This window comes from Pterocles gutturalis, unplaced genomic scaffold (assembly GCF_000699245.1).
Source record: "Pterocles gutturalis isolate BGI_N339 unplaced genomic scaffold, ASM69924v1 scaffold756, whole genome shotgun sequence".
NCBI classification, from domain to species: Eukaryota; Metazoa; Chordata; class Aves; order Pterocliformes; family Pteroclidae; genus Pterocles; species Pterocles gutturalis.
This window is the reverse complement of record NW_010105151.1, coordinates 24432-45719: the sequence shown is the minus strand read 5'-3', so window position 1 is coordinate 45719 and position 21288 is coordinate 24432. Positions and strand designations below refer to the sequence as shown.

At 43.3% G+C, this 21288-nt stretch overlaps 1 protein-coding gene across 1 annotated transcript in view; it reads right to left on the bottom strand.

The window, feature by feature from the left end:
- Positions 1 to 15470: 15470 nt before the first annotated feature.
- The window catches only part of ACTR3 (ARP3 actin-related protein 3 homolog (yeast)), a gene marked incomplete at its 5' end in the record, with an annotated part of 15374 nt that continues 9556 nt past the window's right edge, over positions 15471 to 21288 (bottom strand). Inside the window, 5 exons of the mRNA XM_010087251.1 lie at positions 15471 to 16760; positions 17160 to 17243; positions 19166 to 19291; positions 19796 to 19888; positions 20664 to 20837. Coding sequence (XP_010085553.1) covers positions 16665 to 16760; positions 17160 to 17243; positions 19166 to 19291; positions 19796 to 19888; positions 20664 to 20837 — 573 coding nt within the window. The remainder of the gene's footprint in view (positions 16761 to 17159; positions 17244 to 19165; positions 19292 to 19795; positions 19889 to 20663; positions 20838 to 21288) is intronic.

Sequence of the window (21288 nt, the reverse complement as noted above, 5' to 3'; positions counted from 1 at the left end):
CACACTAATTTTTTCCACATGTCAGTAGAGGGTCCTACCACGTGTGAAATTACCTGCACCCCCACGATCATTTTCCTGATTTACCGCTGAGTCATCCCAGAAAAAGCACAATCGCAGATGAAGCTGCAAGTTTGAAAATCGCTGGTTTGGGCTTTTTGATTATTCTCCTGTTTCCTCTGTGAGAGATGAGCTGCACTCCCAGCTCTATGTTCTTTATTTGCAGGTGATTTTTACTTAACTGCGCTATTGATCCCAAGAAGGATAGGAAGCCCAGCAGCTTAAGCCCTGTCCCCGAAGGTGTGAAAGCTTCATTAGATTTATGAAATTCTCCAGGATAAACTGAGGCTCTGCAGTCCATCTAGCAAAAAGGCTTTACATTTTATTCACCCTCCTGTGATTTGTAGCCCCTGTTGAATTATTATTTTATCATTATTATTATTGTTTAGACTCAAGGTTTCTCTCCTAGCTCAACTGCATGTGAAATGCAGTCAATTAATAGATGCAGAGAAGAGCAGTCCACCGCCATGAGTCTCAGCTATACCATCTCTTAACCTCATCCTAACGCTATAGTCCCCCTTTCACATTCTTGGTCTCTGGCAGGACAGATTTGGGGTTTTCTTTTGAGGGAATTAACAAGGCTTCAGAAGCTCCCATTGTTTTCACCTGGGATAAATGAAAACATCTTTAGAAGTGGTTAGGGAAAAACAAGAAACAATTACCTAGAGGTTAAAGGTGCAAAACAAAATTGGCGTTCCCTTCTGGTGGTGATGCTCAGAGGGAGCATCACCCAGCGGTGGGGACAGGGCCATGAGGCAGCACGCTGTACACCAGGTTTTGTGAAGCAACTGTGTATTCGTATGTAGTCCAGGGGCAGCAGCTCCCCAGCACCCTGCTCCTGGTCTCTGAGCAAAGTGTGGGTTTCAGACCTCAGTTACCTATTTAAGAAAAGGAAAAGGACTGCTAGGATGAGCTGCATCAATAAAGTGCATGTTCTCCCCAACCCCAAAAAGAAAGAGTTACTGCTCTTGCACCTCCAGCACATGCCAAGTTTCCATGGAGGGCAAGACATCCCTGAGCTGTTTCATTGCCTCTTATTTAACACAATAACACTGGCTAAAGCATTAGTGGGGCACCAAAGGGACCGCTTAGAACCAGAATTATTTAATACATTCCCTCACCACGTGGCTAGGGGAGTTAGTGGCAGATTCATGACATTTGTAGAAGACACTAATTCTGAGGCTGAGAAGTCCAGAGAGGATGATGAAGTTAGACAGATATCAGCTAAATGAGAGTGTAGAAAGGCCATCTTTTTAATACAGGAAATATAATCCAAAATGTGGGAGTTTTATTCAGAAAGACTGTGAAGTTTGGAAAGCAATAACACAGAAGTAGTCCAAGAACAAGAATGGATAATAAAGTAAGTGTGATCAGAAACTGATGGATGTCACCCAAATGTGATTGTACTTCAGGGCTGTTCCCTGGAACAGCTGCAGGCTCTGCCACCCTGCTAGGAATACAGGCAGGCAGTACCCACACTGGAGGGATACACTGGCAGAAATGGGGAGGAGGATGGCAAGGGCTGTTGAGGATCAGCAAGAACAGCCTTGGAGGGGCTACACAGGAGACATGACAGTTACACACTTGAAGATTTTGCAAAATGGGAGTAAGCAGAGATGACCTCCCACTGCCCTGAAGGCAGTGCTGCTCCAGCAGTTTCCCACTTCTCTCATGATAAAATGAAAATTTCCTGTTTGTCCTTTTTCACAGTTTCTGTGAAGCTTCAACATGAAAAATCCTTACAGAAATGACATATTTTTAGACACTTCTAGCTTCTGTCCATAGCGAGAAAACATGTTTTTCTTCACAAGAAACAGTGATTGTCTTCACCATTAAATGGCAGTTTGGATTGTCATTCCATTTCCTACTTGGAAAAACCATTGGACATGGGCATTTTTTTTAAAACCAGCTCTAGCAATGATAGTAGCAGTAGTAATGAAAATAGAGCTTTAGAAAACCCTTTTCAGCTCTTTGATTTTCCTTATTTCTGCCCTTAGAGCATCAAAGATTTTGCTTGTTTGTTTGTTTCAAGGCAGTATTTTCCAGGATTACTTCTGGTATATTTTTAAGGAGACATTTCACAAGCCACCTCCCCAGGTCACAGGCAGTATCCATTTCGTACAAACACAGTTTTGGCTGTACCTAGTGGTACACCACAGCAGCCTGGGGTCACAGGGATCACAGCCTGACCAGAGTGGTAGGATGTGAGATGTGGGATTCCTGTGTGCCATCACCAGCCCTCACCATGCCGCAGACAAGGTACCCTCACAAACCAAGCCCCTCATCCTCCCTTACAGTCACTTTGCAGGTGTGGTGTAAGATGGCTCCTTTAGCATCAGATGAATTATGACCTGTTTCTCTCCCTTGGCTGCAAAGGGAGCTGACGCAGGGCACCCCAGTGTCCTAGCCCCACTGCAGAGGGTGACATTGGAGCAGAAAAATCCACCCCTTGCATCCCCTTCGATGCAGCCGTATTCTCCTTCACAGTGCACGAGGCCACACAGGTCCGTCAGTCCCAGCACAACTTCATTTACTGACCGGTAGTGGCAGTGCACCGGCCTCGAGCAGGCGTTAAGCGGGGATGATTCGTTAGAGTGTTAGGCTAGAGTTCCTCAAGCTTCCCAGGCAAAAAGCTGCAAAGTGTTACTGTAATTAAAACCCCTTTGCTGAAAAACAATTGCAACAGGCAGTCCACGGATACTTCCAAATGCAAGCCTCCAGGTGTGATTCTGGCTGACCTTTAAAGAGCTTTTCTGCTGTGCCGTTAATTTGCTCTGGTCCCTTAGGTGGGCACTTAAGAGAGACTTTACTCGCTTTCCACGCTGCAGTTCCAGGCTTATGGCATTCCCACAGCCAAAGACCTGTGGCAGGCTTATTTTCTTCAATGTAAATTTTTATACATCTTTTTAATCAAATATTTGGCTGCTGCAATTATCTTGATTAATGAAAGTGAGTGGGACCCCTCCTTGTCCAATGACCTGGTCCTTCTCTTCATTTCTCACCCACATCACACCATTTCCCCTTTAATATAGGGACAGATCCATATGGCATCTTGTCAGAGTCTAATTTATAATTTCTAAGAACAACTAGAATTTATTTTTTCATCTTGAACTAGAATCTGAATTAGTGAATTATTTTCCTATAAGGTAGGCTACCTAAATGATTAAACGTATGACCATGTTGTTTATGTAAATATATTATTTTTAAAAGCTATTGAGAAAAGTCCAGAGCTCTTCAATATCATTTTTCAAAATCCTGCTTTATTTAAAAGCATAGCCCTCATAAAAACCTCTGAATGGAAGTACTAAACATATTTCAAAGCTGTCCAAGAGTTATTTGGGCTGATTTAACAATGTCCCTGCATTACAGCTAATCAACACGAATGCTGCAGTGACAAAGAGAAGCCAGCCAGGTTAAGGTCTTGATTTGGAAAATCACGTCGCCAAGTAGCAGCTGCCATCCCAGAGGAGCTCACAGTAATTACAGCCCCACAAGAGGTATAATGGGACGTGATCTAGTGCAGCTTATGATGTTCAAAGTACACCTGTGGTGCACCACAATTCTACAAACAACTATGGCAAACATTACACAGCTTTCCTTTGGGGACCAGTGAAAATTATACACAGAGGGACTAGAAATCTATTAAGTTATTCAGCAGGTAATAATTCCTGCCAAATCAGGCAGTTCTGTTAGCTGCTTATTAGCTGTATTAGATACCCACGGACAGAAGGCATCCAACATTGTTCTGTGCCACAGCATTATCCCTTGATTTGTTTCAGGCCACTTGTATTTGTCACCCACCCCCCTCAGGAAGCCACCACCTGAAACAGGTTAGCTGTCGGCTTCCGCTCGGTAAATTGATCTTTGTGAATTACGGCAGTGCAAGCTGCGGGCTGAATTACACCCAGCTGTCTATACAGTTATTTTAAGAGAAGATTGTAGATTAAGCTCAGGTGAGCCAAGAAAGAGATAAGGAAGTTTTGCTGCTGCAGGGCATCACTTTCTGAAGGTTTTGTCTTCTTCCCTGAAACAGTACTGCACAATGAATTCATACAGATGTATTAGCATTTGTATCTGACATAACACTTAACAAATAGTCTGTGCTCCTGCAAGGTAAGAGTAGGGAGAAGATTCATCAATAGACATTTTATAGAAATAAAAGGTAAAAATCAGATTTCTGTAAGTTATGTGGCTCCTTGACCAATTATTGTGTAGTAATCCTGGGAATTACTCTTACTATTTTACAGCCACTAAGAATGCCAACAGCCGGTTCCCTCCCATCCTTTTCTTCTGATTGCTTTCATAATTTTGCTGTGGAGCTGCTTATCTGAAACTCCATCTTGAATTCAGCTGAGCTAGGAGCACCTTGGGCTGTTTCGGTTCCTCAGGTGAGTTACTCGTCTGCTTCACATTGGGAAGCTGGTCCTTACCCACTGGTGGGAGAGCAGAGTAGCATGCACAGGGGACCTGGGGGAGATCTTCTTTATTGCTAGCACATGTCACTGGCAATGTTCCCCAAGTTTTTAGTTTATAATTTCATTGAAAGCAACAATATGAAAACAGATGAAGTGTTGGTGCCAGCGATGTATTCTCCTTGGACAGATCTGCTTTGTAAAAATCTAAACCCCAGCTGTGATGCAGCATAAGAGATATTACAGAAGTTTCCAGCAGTGCTGCTGGGACATGGGAAAATGTGCTGCTGTTATTGGAGAAATATTAATTTCTTGGGACCTCTGAAGATACACTGTGCTACTATCCAACCTCTGCACTGAACTACCAAAAAGTAAAACAAGTCAACCAAAAATCCTACTGAAAGAACCAATGACCTGGTTTGGACTTTTCCCAAAATGCTGGCTTTTTCTCAGCATTTCCTCCCAAAAGATAGCAAGGTGCTGTTTGATACCAGGGACAGGGCACACACTAAAGCAGGGAGCAGGTCTCTGCTGTCATCAGTGCGGGATGAAGCTCCCGTCGACCTTCTGGGTTTCTCCACCCACAGGTCCCTGTGCAGAGGCAGCGAAGCAGCAGGTCCTTGGGCAGACCCTGCCAGAGCAGCAGGCCTGGGCAAGGGGAGGATGACGGAGGCATGCAGCCACCCACGAAGAAAGCTCCTAGGCACACAGGCTGTAACCCCTGGGGCTAAGAGCTGTCCGTGCTGCAGGGCTAGCATCCGCACTTGTGTATGAAGAGCTCAGGCACATTAGTGTCATAAGTGACCCAGTCCTCTGTCATGTGACTTACTCAAAAAACACACTGGATTTTACTTATCACCTTATTTCTATGTAATACCTAAAAAATCATGGTAGAGATGCACCGTATGAATAAACATTATGCAGCAAGTCACAGAAGACTTGCACTCATCATGTAAAGACCTGGATGTTTAATGGTCTTTTCCATCACATCTTAATTTTTTAATTTAAAAGGGCAGATAAAAAGTTATTAGTCACTGCTGTCTAAAGTCTAATGTGCATGATTAGCTTCATGGTGTGTGATCCAGCCACGAATGAGTAAAATGTCCTTTCACTTTAATACTGCCCATACACAGTTTTGTTTTCATATCAGTATAAAGACAATATTGAAAACACAGTTTCGTTTACGTAGTTAATCTGTGCATTTTATATGCTCACTTAAGCCAGTACACTATTTCAGAGGCAAGCCAGAGATGTTATTAAGATGAATACAAGTACTATAGAAAAAACTTAGTTCAGTTTTTATGTCTCTGCAGTTGCCTCTTATTTTACACTCTCCTGCTCCTTTTTTATTCCCCGTGCAAAGTGTTGAGCAGCATTCCTCTGCTGAAATACTGACACTTCCAGCTATAATCTCACTGCAGCAGAAAAGGCAAAAGCCCCAAGAAGGTGGCTCTGGGTCTCACTAGCAAAGTGCTGGGTGGAAGTCACCAGGCTGGGCTGGTGGTGTCACACTAACATGCTGTCGGAAAGCTCGAGGCACAGGGCTTGAAGCAAGGAGTCTCCCAGCCATGCAGTCCCTGCCTTCTGCTTCCTCAGAGAGTATTGATCATTTCCTAGGTATTGGAAAAGTGCCTTTCTTGATCTACCATCCCAGCCAGGGTGAGCAGGAGCCCCTGTACCATTATTACCTTCCTCTTTATGGCTGGGCATTTGTTGCCCACTGCCTCAGGAGGGTCTTTGGGAATTCCTGGTCCCCTCAAGCACAAAACAAAATATATAAAGTTATCCCTGCACTGAGAAAAGAAACAAAAAACAAACAAACAAAAACCAAACAAACAAACAAAAAAAACCCACCAGCTAGTACTTGATGTGAATCAGGGCTTAAAGGTGAAGAGAGACAATCCCAGGGGCTCCCATGCACTCTGTCAAAAGAGAGAGGGGCTGTCTCTACCCCAGATTGGGGGTAGGTTGCCTACAGAGAATCTGCAGCTCCTGGTGTGTGCAGCTTCCCCTTCAACCAAGCTGATTACTCAGCTGGCATCTTTTAAATCCTTTTAAGTGTCCCATTCTACAATGGAGGAAAATAAAACCTGCATTTTCATTAATACCCTAAAGTTTTCCAACTATAGAAACAATAAAACAATTTTTCCTTGGGAAAAAAAGAGAGCAAACAAAGGAGCAAAGTGACTTTCATTACTTTTTCACTTTAGCCACATGAGCAGGTAGGCAGGGGTCACATTCAGGAGGAGGCTCAGAGGACTGGGGCAGCCATACAGCCCATGGTCCAGCCACAGCAGCAGCTCCTCTTCCGCCTGGGTCAAGGCTGAGCCTGCTGGGAGCAGCCAGCACTGACCACTAGAGAGGGAAAAATCAGTCATGTAGATACAATCAGACAGGTGTGACTCTTCTCTCCCAACAAAATTTCAGGTTTCCAGTATGTTTTGAATGAAACTTTTAATAGCAATTTTTATTTTTCCAGTGACTATTCCCCCAGATTTTTATTTAAGCTTCTCCAACTCACTTAAGTGAGTTCGTAACACCAACCTGTCCTAAAGACCAAGAATTGCATAAAAATTAATAAATTGTTACTCAGCTATGTATTGAATGAAATTAAATTCCACTCCTAAGGACCAACACCCTGCATACATAGCAGAAAGCATGTATTCGGTTGTGAAAGCTGGCTGGAGGGATGCTCGGATGGGCTGAGGAGTAAGCAAGTCAAGCTGCCCTTTCTTCCTGCCTGCATTGCTCTGATTCGGTCCCGTGCAATCACTCCGTGCAGCTTCTTAACCTTGCTCTGTCTGGTTGGTCCAAACAGATTTCTCATTTAAAGGATAATTAACCCTTTGGGCAAAAGCCAGGGGGCTGCGAAAACTGTGGAAACTCCAGCTGTCATGCCAAAATGGGGAGAACTGGAGCCGTGCAGCTGCAGGGCTGTCAATTCAAATCCCACTTTACTGCCTACCAACCTCTCTGTCTACACAAGCTCTAGATATATTTTATCTGCCCTTCTAATGCACCTACTTACATAAACTTTCAGGGCACTGGAAAACAGCGTGTCGTTCCATTTCTCTGTCTTTTAGAAGCTGGAAAAGCCTCCGCTGCGTTAGGGCTAGACTGGGTCACAGCATGCAGCCTCTCACAGCCGTCACCTGGACAAGGTACTTAGCTAGCCCTGCTGTCCTGTAGGTTTTTCAGCCGGGATGGGAGGTGTGGAGCAGGCGTGGAGGGGAAGGCTGTGTACAGTCAGCACACCTGACTGGTGACCATGGCCTGGACCTCACCACGAAGGGCACAGAGCACCCCTGTCCCCAGCACCGTCTCCAGTTTCTCAGCCTGGTGCTCAGCTCTGGTGCCATTGCCACAGCAAACCCACCCTGCTCAGTGAGGACTGATATGCACACAGGAAAAATAAAAATTTTTTTAAAAAAAGAAAAACACAGAGGAAGGTGTTTGCAGAGTGCTACAAAATGAGACATCGACCCCACAGGTTGTGGAGCATCCTGTCACCCCTTTGATCATTAATTTTGACCTAGTTAGCTCTGTAGAGCAAAGACGATAAATGAGAAAGGCCTTCCCCAAGTAGAACATGAGAAGGAGAGGGAGCGAGAGACAGTAGGTATTTAATGGGCAGTATTTGTGCCAGCAGAGAGCTGCTGTTACCGCAGCTTCCCAATGCACAAGCTCAGGCGCTTCTGCCAGTGTGGCACACCCATGTAGCAAGGACCTGAATTACCGAGTGACGGAGTCCACTGGAGAAACCCTGTGGGCACCCAGAACCGTCGACATTGTCCAGGGAAATGCACGGGCTGTGCTGCAGGATGCAGCTTTGTCACCACCACGTCCCTGCAGCTCCTGTTCGCCTGCTCCATAACCCATGTTCAGCACCCGTGGCTCAGCTCCCAAGGCATCAGGTGCTCTCTCACCCTAACCTTTGAGGCAGGCCCCTGTTAGTCTCTGACAGATTTCAGCAGCTTCCAGGGTGCTGCAGCGAGCTGTGTCCTGCAGCAAGACCTGTGGGATGAGCAGGGGAAAGGGGAGCAGGACAGTCAGTTGGATGTGATGGCACAGATGTAGCAAAATCATATCCCACCTCAAGGTGCTTCCCAGCTGAGGGAAGGTGTGGTTTCCAGTTCTGAACCTTGCTGTCAGCTTGCACGGTTTGGCAAATTACCCACATTTGAGATTTTGAAAGTCAGATGAGTTAATGGAGGTGAGAGAGGAGCAGAAGGTTGTCAGGTCACAACTTTGATAAAATCAAAGTGCATTAGGCAATAATTAGAGGAGTTCTTCTAAAAATACTCAGAGTTTCACTAAAGGTGAGAGGTGTGCAGGACTGCTGCCCAGTCCCAGCGCAGGACCACTTCCAGGGCATCTGCAGGGGCTGAGCTCTGTGCCTACACCAAAACCCCCCAGCTATGGTGCGGCTCCTAAAAAGGGGGCTGCGGGGTGAGGACTGTCTTGGCATGTGGCTCCTTAATGCCACATTTCTTGTTAATCAAGATACAATGTTTTTTGTAGACCTCTGACCCTCCTACCCATGATGCTGACGGTAAACTTCTGCCAAACCATTCCTCTTTTACAAACCAACTCTCAGCAAACCAACTCTCAGGTAGAAGCAGGTTTTGCTCAGAAACGCCTGACGAGTTCTACTGACAACAAAGCTGTGACAGCTGTGCTGCAAGTATCATGACATTAGGGTAATATTGTCATTATCTGCACTTTGTGGATGACAACAGGCTAATGGCACCTACTTACAACAAATCTCTATCAAGACTGATAAAGCAGAGCTCTGCCTGGCTTTATCTCTGCTTGTGGGTGCATCAGGTCTTACAAGACACTGGCATTGGCAGCATCCCAGGCTGGCTCCTCTGCACTCCCTATCACCAGGTGCAAGGAAAGGTTGAATTAATTCAGAAGTGAATTGCAACGACAGTACAAAAACCTCCTAATCGGTATCTCCTGAAGTGGCTTCATATGCTGTGTGTAACATCTCCCCATATGTTGGTTCCCCTCCAACGCATCTCGGATACCCGGGGCTTGGTCCAGCTCCGCATCCACAGGTAAGCTCACACCGGTTCTGTTGGCTGAAGCACCTTGCAAGTGCCCGAGCACCCCCATCTGCAGGGAGACACTGATTTATTGGCTCCAAATAGAAAGACAAGGCTCTAATCTTCCTCACTTTGATGTGGCTAGAAGGTGTCAACCTTTTCATGAAGGTTTGCCATCAGCTGCTTTCAGTTAGATGCTTTTTTTCCAGGCAGGTTGTGCCAGCGGGTTTTCCAGGCTGCAGCGATGCAGGATTTCTTGTGGGAAGTTGCCATCCTGTGGCCAAGAGGGAAACCCCGACTGCAGCGTGCCTGAAAACTCGTGTCAGGCAAAGCCTCTTCAGACAGCTATAATGTAACTGGTGAATATACATTTAAGTGCAGCCATGCTGCAGTAAGGCCAATTGCCCACCTCCCATCCCCACATGGTTTCTTGCTTCCTTGGAGTTTTATCAGGCACTTTGTTATCTGTTATTATTCTTTGAGGCACAACTTTCATTACTTTTCACTGTTAACAGGGTCTGGCTAAATGCCAGAGTTTGGAAGTTGGAGAAAACAATAAAAACAAAGCAAAACTAACCACCACCCCACTGGATGGAGGATTTCAGGGGTTTTCATTTCAGAACACAGCCACTGCTGACAGACCCCTTGTCACACCGTGAGCAGCAGCAGCTGGCCTCAGGGCTCTGCCACAAGGGAGCAATGGGGAGACCCCTGCTACCCCTGCCCACCCGGATACACAAAGCTGGACACCTGGACACAATTTTGCCTCCCCAGCTCAAGACAATTCAGAAACTCCTCCTCCCCTGGGCACCCAGCACAGCTCAGAAGTACAGCGCCTTGAGTCACTAAGTTTTAGACATCAGTACCTCAAAAATACATCTCATAAGACACAATATCTCACATTCCTGCATAGTACTGAGCCTATGTCTATGGGATTTCCATCTGAAAGGAGTTCAGGAGGATGTCTTATTTTAGTCTGACCTCCATGTTTATTTAAACCTTGAACCTACCTATGCAAGGAACATTTCAACAAGTAAAACTCACTAAACCACCTCCCAAAAACCAGCACAGACACACTGAGGGTTCAGCAAAGTCTCCATCAGAGCCTGGCAGGACTTGATAAACCACTACATCTCCAGCAGTGCTTTCCAGGAGAGAGCCAGTGTATGTGACCCAAAGAGGGTGGGGGTTAGGCAGGAGGGTGCCGGAGGAGCAGGGTCCAGCTGGGCAAGCAGGAGAAGGTCTCCATGGGGCTCTGCAGCTCAGGAGGGGGCTGAGCCCGGAGTACCAGTGGCAGATACAGGGAGAGTTGGAGCACAGCTCCCACCATCCGTGTGTTTCATGCCTTGAGAGAGGAGTGACTGCAGTGGAGAATGGAGGAGCTGGGGGTTGTTACTGCTCTGGCACTCCCGAGTTTTTAGATGCTGCCCCACAGGTGAACTTGGGTCCCCGAGGACCTGCCCAGGTCCACCCATCCCCGTCAGCCGAGCCAGGCTGGGGGCCCCGAAGGCAGGAAGTGGAGCAGGGAGCTGCCTGCCCCAGCCAGGGAAGGGGCAGAAGGAGCCTCCGGTCCCCTAGTTCAGCAGTGAAAATTTGAAATCACCCAATTTGAAACTAAGGGAGATGCAAGCCTGGGCTCCAAATGCAAGGTGTAAGCTTTCTCTCAGGTTAGTCACCCAGACACCAGGACCAGGGAGAAAACTGATCATATAACTTAGTAGCCAGGGCATTTAGCTAGGAAGGAGAGATGCATTTAAGCCCCTGCTCTGGTTAATGTTCATTTATAAAAACTGGAACAACAACAAGATGTTAAACAAGGTTTGTCCTGGATGTCCATGAAGCTTTGGAGAAGTGAAAATGGCTTCTGTGCTGGTCTGTCTTTCAAAAGATACACCTTTCCTGATCTTACTTTTAATTCATGAAAAGAAGAAAAAAAAAATCCCAAACTAAAAAACACCTTTATTTATTTTTTCTCAACTGTATCAGTGGCACATGTCCTAGATCAAGCATTACATCTTTCGTTCCTGTAAACTCATTGCTGCTGTATTCTCTGGGTATCTCTCCAGCATTAAATGAATTTACACTAAAAACCCTGCAACTTTGGGATGCCAGAAACTGCCATCTATCCCCTGGGACAGGGATTTGCACTGGAGCAGGACACCCAAACACACAGGGCATCGCTTCTTGTGCGGGCGAGGAACACCTACAGCTAGTACAGGTCAGGCTGTGCCTTCCCTTTGGTAATCAAGATTTTGATAAAAATTTTAAAGAGATGAGAGAGACACCAGCAGTATCCACACAGGAACTGGGCAGCTCTGTGCTGTTTAAAATGGAAACCTCAAAGGCTTATCCTAGAACAGGGAGGGTGATCGGCACTCAGAGCCAATTATTCCAGCACTTGCTTCTGCAGGGGAAAATAGCAAAAAATAAACGAAGTGATGATAACAACTAATATATTTCTCTTAATTTTACTGTCACAAAAGTTTTGCAAAAAAGTTTTAATCCTGCACAGAAGACGCCATGGTTAACAGGCGGGAAACTTCAACTGCACCATCCCAGCAGCTGGCAGCAGGAGCACACGCAGCGCAGCGTGCGCAGCTGCTGCCTGTGGTCAGCTTTTCAACAGCTCATTCATCCCAACAATACCTGAATGTTCGGTCACAAATGTTGTGACAAAATGAAGAGATGAGCCTAAATTGACTTGGCAGTGACCTTTGATTTTATTCTAAGTTCAGCTGCAATGAAAATACAAGATTTTAACCACACAGAGCCAATTAAACTTGAGCTCTACTTTGTCTAGCGGAATTAAATCAAAGCCCTGGTGTTCAGAAGAGCGAGCCAAGTTCAGGCAGGCCAGTCTGCAGGTTTTTCGTGCTCCTTGGAATTTTCTGTGCAGAAACAGCACCGGTCCAGGTCACCCAGCAGTCACCAGGACAATAAAAGTGTGAGTCTCCTTTATGCTGCTTCATTACATCAGTCCCATTAAATCCTCCATCACACAGTAAGCACAATGACTGTGTGGTACAGTTGATGGCTAAGAAAGAACACCAACGTGGGTTTTTTGCCACCTCACGTTTCTACATGTGTGTTTTGGATGGTTCCAGCTCAGTCACCCCCCACGTCCCGCGGCGGCAGCTGCTCCCATCCTGGTGCTGGGAGGGGAACAGGTACAGCTGTCTGCTGCATCCAGCCCCAGCCAGGCTCTCCATTTGCACTTTATCAAAGAAACAGGAGAGATCAGGTAAAGGATTTTGTGTATTCCTGGGGTGATAATTACCAACACAACAGGATTTTGAAACGAAGAGAGAAAAAAAAAAAAAAAAGCTGAATTTATACAGGGGTGCTAATTGTAATTGCCTTCTTTAGGTAATCTCCCCCCTAATGAATCTTAGAAGAAAAAAAAAAAAATAATTCTAACATTTTTTTTTCCCCACACTTGCGTTTGCAGTTAACCTTTCGGACACTTTAAACCCAACTCAGCACAGAATGAAATGGGAGGTACAGTTTAAGGAGAGCAGAGTTTTTCTGAAATTGCCTTTTATTCCCACTGTACAGTGTCTGTTTTACATGAGCCCTGAGACTCACCCACTGGCCGCTCAGACGCTCCACCACCTCACCAGCAACAGCAGCTCAGATTCGGATCCGGTGTTAGAGGTGCAGGGTGAACCATTTCCAAAGAGTTATTCCCAGCGTACAAGCCTGTAATTATTATATCTGGCATGTCTAAGTATTGACGACTCCCTGTTCAGTCCAAGTCATTAATGGGAGCTGCTCCTAGATTTTTAGTTCCCTAACACACCAGAAATCAGCCATGGCTGTATACCTTCTCCAAAGAGATCTCTACAGTATAAACTCTGACTTACTTCATTCTGCAAGACGCTTAACATCATTTTAAACTACAGCTACAAGAAAACAAGTGTTCTGTAAAGGTGCAGGTACTTCCCTCTCTCCTACACAAATGACTAATAGAATTTTAAAGCACCATTCTTGGAGCCACAGGAAGATGAACACATATTGAAACAAACAAGTATAAAGAAAGACCAAGCCCCTGCACCCCTGTTTTTGTACTGAATGTGCAGGCAGCTAGCTAAAATTGTACACCTCGCCTGAGCAACTCAGGTAACGTGTATGAGCTGCTCAGCAGCACTTGGGGCACACAGGCTACCTCCTCTTCTGAGAGCTGAGGCCCATCACTGACAGTGAGCCAACATTGAGACAAGAGCTTCTCTTTGGAGCATGGGATTTCTAGTTCTGTACACAGGATCAAGACTTTTGTGCAGGAGGTGCCTCAAACCACACTATCCTGGGCTGCTTAGCTACTTTCATTCACTTTTGGCAGCAGGTATCCCTCAGCCTAGGAAAAAAAAAACCCACACAACTCCTGGCCTTACTCCTGAACATGCTGAATTAATGATGAAAACCCCAGTGGTACCTGTGCTTCCCTCACTGAATACAGCTGGAATGCAAAACCCATCCTACTTTACACTTGGCAGCAACTCCTACTCTCAGCCTGATAGCTTTCACGCTCAAATGTCAACTCTTCCTCCCATCAAAGAGCTCCTGTATGAGCTGGCTTCTTTCCTTGCCAGACAAGCTATTTGCTGATCAGTTATGACTGAGCCAGCCCCAGCCCAGCTCTAGAGGGCTCCCCACCACCAGGCAGTGCCTACTTCTGTACATACCAACCCAACAGACCTGCCCAAAGCAGCAAGTCTGTCGGACACTGTCCCCTCCTGGTGCAGCCTGTTTATTCCTATTCCCACCTCTCCTCTCCTGCACGAGCCCAGCTGCTGAAACACAGCACATGGGAAGCGCCTGCCTCTCCTCGTTACCCACCACAGCCAAGAATGGACAAATTCGGAATATCTGGATGCCGCCACTCTAGTCCAGGCAGCACTTTGCAGAGCAGCTCCACCCAGCAGCCAAGCTCAGGGCATCTCGGTAAGCTTACAGCTTGTGAAGGATCTGTACAAAACCAGACTCACTTGCACCGCCTCTCAGAGCCTCCCCAAATCCTCACCTCCTGCAGCCCAACACCTAGCCCCTGGGCTCCACATCAACTGAATTCTGCTGGTGCCTTTTCACTGACCACTCCAGCAACAGAGGCCTGAACCTGACAGCAAAAGGAAATGGGGGGAAAAACATCCCATCAGAGTTCCAACAGATCAGGACACCAAGTCTGTCCCTTCAGCTAAGAGTTTATCTCCATCCCTGTAAGTGCTGTCCATCCTGGAGATATACATACAGCTGTGAGAGACAGGAACGGGCATTCACTCCTTTTCTTTACATTTCCTTACTACACTATGTGTCGGGAATTTTAGAGGTTTTCAAGTGAATTTAAGACACTACTTTCTAGAGGGCAAAAACCACAACCTTCCCTTATCTTCAGGCCACTACAGTGTATCAGGAAATCCACTCACTAGCGCATGATACAGAACCAGCTGCGGAACCAGAGGACTGCTGGAAAAGCACTGCTTAAACTCACTTCTTTATTTTACACATATTTGCCTATCTTCTTGTTACATGAATCAGTCAGCAATTATGACTTGAAAAATCACTATCTGAAAAACTCAAAAATTGTACCATTGACAGGGAGATATTAGTAATAGTTTTATCATACAGTTATTTAACATTTTCTTTTTTGCACCAAGGTTCAATGTGATTCCAGCATCTGAAGTTTTATAATGCCTGCTGTAGAAATACTTTCCCATATTTGTGCTCGTTTTGGAGTCTCACTTATTATGCTTTGAAGCAACTAGCAGCTCTGGCCATTGATAAGTTTCTCTGAAAAAAAACTGAGGAACCTTTACAACTCCGAAGAAACTAAGAGATCTCCCTCTTGTGGTCTTCTATGTAAACAACTACATTTGTGAGTTCGGAAGTGCCTAAAGAGTTTTCTTTCATCAAGTATTGACAGAAATTGTAATTAATTCCATTCAACATATGAAGCGGTCTTCCCAGAAAGAATGAGAAAGAGATTGTTTTCACTTTATTTTTATCTACATGGTATTTTCTGTCAGAAAAACCACACAGATTTAAAACGCAGTGCTGTCTCCTGTACACCACCACTCGAGAGAAAGTGGGGGGAAAAAAAGTTACAGAACAAAGTAGATGAACAAACCTAACCATGGAAGAGATGTTAGGTTTCTATAGATAAGTGCTATCTAGATGAACATATAAACTGCAGTTCTAAAATGCTCACACTTCAGTTTACACAATGCACACAATGATCTCTACCTTACAGACCAACCTTACTCTTCAAAAACCACAGCGGATATGTAGGAACCCATGCTACCAACTTCCCACGTAATGAGATTAACAAGTCTGACACAAACATAAAAAGAAATTTTGTGCCTTTATTGGAATGGTGTTAGGCTTTAAATACACCAATTTTGATAACCTGATTATTTGGTTTTAATTAGAAATGACACTACAGAACTGCAATACTGGTCCAACAGTCTTGTCTTTACTTTCTTTTTTTTTTTAAAGCAAGAGATAGTATGAAAATGCACCAAGTAATCAGAAAGCACTAGCAGGCATTGGTTAATCCAAGATACTAGCTTCTTAGTTCCAAAAGCACTCGCATTGTATGGAACCCAGGATTTAGACTGGTCATGATTCGCAAGAACTGGTTGCATGAGTCATGACTTTTTTTTTTAATTTACTTTCAAGTTGGTCACTGGTAATTTTTTTTCCTCAAATATTACAATTTCTTTAATTCATATTTTTCCTCAAAGTATAAAAAAGTATGAAATATAAACAAGCTCCTGCATTGCACCCATGAAAGGGTACAACAGAAGCATTAGAGAGCTGACTATCTACAGACCGTCAAATCCCATCGAATCTTGGATAATTCATTAATATACAAAATATCAGGGCACAGAAAGAACTAAAATCCACTTTTTTTGTTTTGTTACGCACAGGTTCAAATATTCAATCTAAAGAAAAAACGTGATCATTTTGGCTTTCCACTACATCCGCATGTTGAGACACTTATTAAAATAATCCTGCTTAATTGTGTTTGGTCTTTTTCTTATTGTCAAGTCATGTTTGTTATCTTAATACCAGCCATCAGACAAACAAGTAATCAGAAAGACTGCTCCGCCTCCCCACCTCCCTACCCCTGACCCCTCTGAGGTCAGCTTTAAGACATGACTCCAAAAACAGGGTTGTGACGACAGATGCTAGGACCAATCTCTTCATAATCTTTTTTGGTATGGCATACTTGGTAGAATTCAGGCTGTGAAGGGAAGGAGAAAAAAATATAGTCAATGGTCACTTATTTTAACAATATTAACTTTTATGTAGCAAATGGGAAAAGACAAATACAGGTAACGTGGAAGTCCTGAAATTAATATTACACCATGCATAGCTAAACACGAACACAAAATGTATTTTGCCACAAAACTAAAACGCACTATTTAACAACTAACACAAAGCTGTAATTCAGGTTTCACTTGCTCTTTCAACCCTTAAAAGCCTAATGCCAAAACTTCAGAAGGAGTAGGGAAGGTATATGTGCTACCTGAGGCCTACCAGAAATCCCCCAACTGCACTTAATATAAAGTGAAGGAGAGATGAGAACTCCAAAAATATAGCCACAATGACTAAAACATGCTCAGTGTTATAGCTAACTTACTGTGGAAGCCAGCATTGATCCTCCAAACCAAACAGCGTATCTTTGCATATGATGCGTAATGACTTGTACATCAATAGGCTTAGGCTATAAAAGGAGGAGGGGGGAAAAAAAGAAAAGGAATACATTAAGAGTCACTTTTGCTGGTAAAAATTAGATATATTTTTAAAAGGACTGTATATCCCAAGCTTACTTTTCACTAATTAGTACTTTCTTAAATGCTGGGTATGTAAATTAACAGTTATGCCATTACACTTTCTCTTGTACAACTCAGAGTAAGAAACAGCTCTTGCTTATAAATCCCCCATTATTAAGAGATACTTGCATTCACACCAATTTTTCTCCCCAGAGCTCTCCAATTATCCACGTTCTATTTTCTGCTGAATTTCCTGAGGGACTACTTATTTATGCAGCTGTAAGAACAGATCCATACGACTTACCCCTTTCAAAAAAGACAATTTAGAAAATTAATTTTTAAGTTTCATGTCATTATTTTAACAAAGCATCAATTGCAGAGACATTGAAAGCTTATCGAGGACCAATACAGTCACAGGCACGCTTTTCAAAACGACACCGCTCATTCCAGTTCACCCCTTTCCCTCCATATCCACACAAACCTTCCTTCCTTACTTGTGCTTATCAAAACTGGCAGCGTACATAACAGTTTCAGAAACAATTTGTTTGTTCCAGTACAACCTGCTGAAATCGGAACAATTTGAAACAGTATCTAAAAATGATCTGTAATACATTTTCAAAATTCAAGCCAGTGACTACTTCCGATGCCTAGTACTCTGAAGAAAGAGGGATCGCATCAGATTTCCTTATTCATATCCTGCTTCCTTCCTAAGCAGTAAAAAAGCGTAGTAAAGGGAACTGAGAATAAACCAGGTTACTTGAACTAGAGAACTCTATATAACTGAAATTTCCGTGTTGTCTACATGGCATATTATGAAGCTATATTGAGGGTTTTAAGGATTCTCTTCATCTAGCTAGATTACTACTAAAATGAGGAAAATCACTTCAATCTCACCTTAAAAGGAAAAAAATAAATCTGCTGATATCTTTTGTGTATGCAGAGTCAACAGAAAAAATGCAAAGTTTAGATCAGAGGTCGAAAGTGGAAAGAACATAAATTAAAGATCATGCAGTTTAGTGACAACATGAAGTAATTTCACAGGATCATAGGATAATTTAGGTGGGAAGGGACCTCAGAATGTCTCCAGCTCAGCCTCCTGCTCAAAGCAGAGTCAGTTACGAGGAAATATTCAGTTTTATCCAGATGAATCTCAAAACCCTCCAAGGATGGAGACTGCACAACCTCTCTGGGCAACTTGCTCCAATGCCTGCTTGTCCCCATGATGAAAAAAATTTTTCCTTTTATCCAAGCTGAACCTCTCTTATTTCAGTTTATCTCTCATCTCTCCTGCGCCCACCACTCAGCCCTGTCCAGGGCCTGGTCCCACTTTCTCCATCGTCTTCCCACCCAGGCCGAGGGGCTGCTATCAGGACTCCCAAACCAGTCTCTTCCCTAAGCCAGCCAGTTCCCTCAGCCTTTCTTCACAGGAGAAGTGCTCCAGTCCTCTGACTACCCTGGTGGCTCGACAATAAGAGACAGAGCAAGCTCATTAAGTTCAGAAGACTGAGGACGATGATTTACAAATAATCAATAGGCACAAGCACAAAAAAAGCTGTGAGTGACCAAGTGCTTTAGGCATAAGTGCTCTCCCTTCACCAGGAGAGACTGACTCCGTTCAACAATAATTGACAGGCAGCACAAGCGTATACCAGGGGAAGTAGTACCATAGCTTCCTACAATGAAAGGATTATATAAATATTTTCCAAAACCAGTCTACAATTCACCACAATATATGGATCTCTGAAAAGCTTCTGTAACAACTTTATAACAAAGGCATTTCAACAAGAACGTCATTGAAATATGTTATTTTTGCATTTTCAGGTAAAAAGGGAGAGAAAGATGCTTATTAAACACATTAGCTGCAAGAACTAACCTTCAGTCTGCCACCACTAAGTTCTTCACTAAGTTTCAGTCTGGCATCAACAGTCCTTTTCAAGTCTCGCTGTAAACGGCGACCAAAGTCCCTGAACATGGTTGAGCCTCCAGAGAGGACAATATTCTGTTTTGAGTAACAAAAATTAGTAACTGCTTCTGAAAAGGTATGTCTCCAACTTTATCCAGTTCTTAAATTCTAAATATAGCTTTTAAAATTGCAGTTAATGGGAATGCTTTTACTTTAAGTTTTAAATTATCTAACACTTAAGCATGACAGAACATGAATTTACGAAGAGGTTGTTGCATTAAAACTGGCTGTGCTTTAAAATCCATTTATATCTTTGTACACCTCACTTCCTTCACTCAGATTTCTGTTTCCCTTACTTTGTTTTCTTTTAAATAAGAGTTTGAGTAATGAAACATCAGAAAAGGTGTAAGTGAACAACATAAAACCTTCTGCATCTGGGACTCGTTTCTAGAAAAATGGTTAATTTTGGGGGTTTTTTTTTTTGAGGAGGGGTTGTTTGGTTCGTTTTTTTTAGGCTACAGTTTCAAATACATATTCCAATATTCCAATACAAAGTACAATTCTAAAACAAGTATTAAAGAACTTATTACAGCTACTGACCTTATACAGAGGACGTCTAACATCAATGGGACAATTTTGAATAACTTCATCTACTACTTCTGAAATTGGTTGCGTAAAGTCAGGATTAGCAAACTATAATCAAAAATAAAGACAGACAAGTCAACACGTAGGGCCACATATTGCAAAGGAAAGGGGGTAAAGAGAAAAAGATAAGAGAAAGAACCAACCTAGACATGGTTCTTAGAGAACCAACTACAGATATCAAGACTAATAATGGAAATCATTATGTTAGCTATTTTTGCTGCCATTTATGAGGTCTAAAAGAATAATAAACCTGAAGCATCTATTTTGCCAGCTATTCTCTTAGTTTTTGTTAAACATAACAGGTCAAAGAACACATGCCCTTCCCAGACGCTGAGCACCAGAGCAAAACAGCGTAACATGAAAAAAGCTGCAGCAGCAGAATGTAGAGAGGGATTCAGGGGAAAAAAGACGATGACAGATGGACAAACAAAAGGCTTTATTCCCATTTAATTTTTCCCAACACTCAGAGAGACTGAAGGTGTAAAAGCAAGACTACTTAAAAACAGAATATTTAGAAACTTAACTTTTCAACAGACAGGTAAGAAAACAAGGCAGAATGTGGTGAGACCTGGAAATTCTATTAAAAATTGCAAGAAGAAAAAATGGTTTTAGTAATCCATGTACTTGAAAAGTTTCAAATCTAGTGCTTTGTAACCTGACTTGGTATAAAGATTACCAGCAATCAAGAATCAAAACCACGCTGACTTACAATAATAGCCGGTAACTATCGACAAATACAGAGAAATGTAAGTCGGGATAATCACTTTCTTAACAGTTTGCAGGTACTGTTGAGATGTAGTGTAGACAATTCAAATCAACTTACCTCAGGATGAAAGAAAATCTCTGGCCCCAGGAATCTCTCATAGCCAACATCAATGGTAAACTCTTTCTTTGAGATAGCATTAATTCCAGTATATTGTTTAATCCACTTTGTACCATCTGTGTCATACTTGTTAAATTCTTTTACTAAGTCAGGGCAAACGTAACTAAAGCGTTCCTGAAAATGGAAAATGTACAGTTAGTAGTCTCCTTAAGTATAGCACAGAAGATGGTATGAACTTTAAAAAAGCATAATAATTTAAATTTTTAAGAATAAGAGTTTTAAACTGGCAGATAGAGAATAAGCCTCAAAAACTCCTGAACTGACATTTACTGTATACAGTTAGACAATGGCTCTGCTACTACAAATCATTCCTGTGGGGCACTGAACGCAGCACATTTTGCTGAGCTAAATTACTTTTTATCTATTTTTCCTCTAAACTTCTACGATGGTGAGAAATGTGTTCTAAAGTACACTGAAGAACTGCCATAGAAACAGGTTTAAGTGTACTTTAAGCTGAATGTCTTTCAGAGTAGCTTTGTTCTAAAAAAAAAAAAAAAAAGAATGCATTGACATTCAGAAAGAATAAGAGTAATTAGGGCTCTCTACATTACACATCCCACACAGA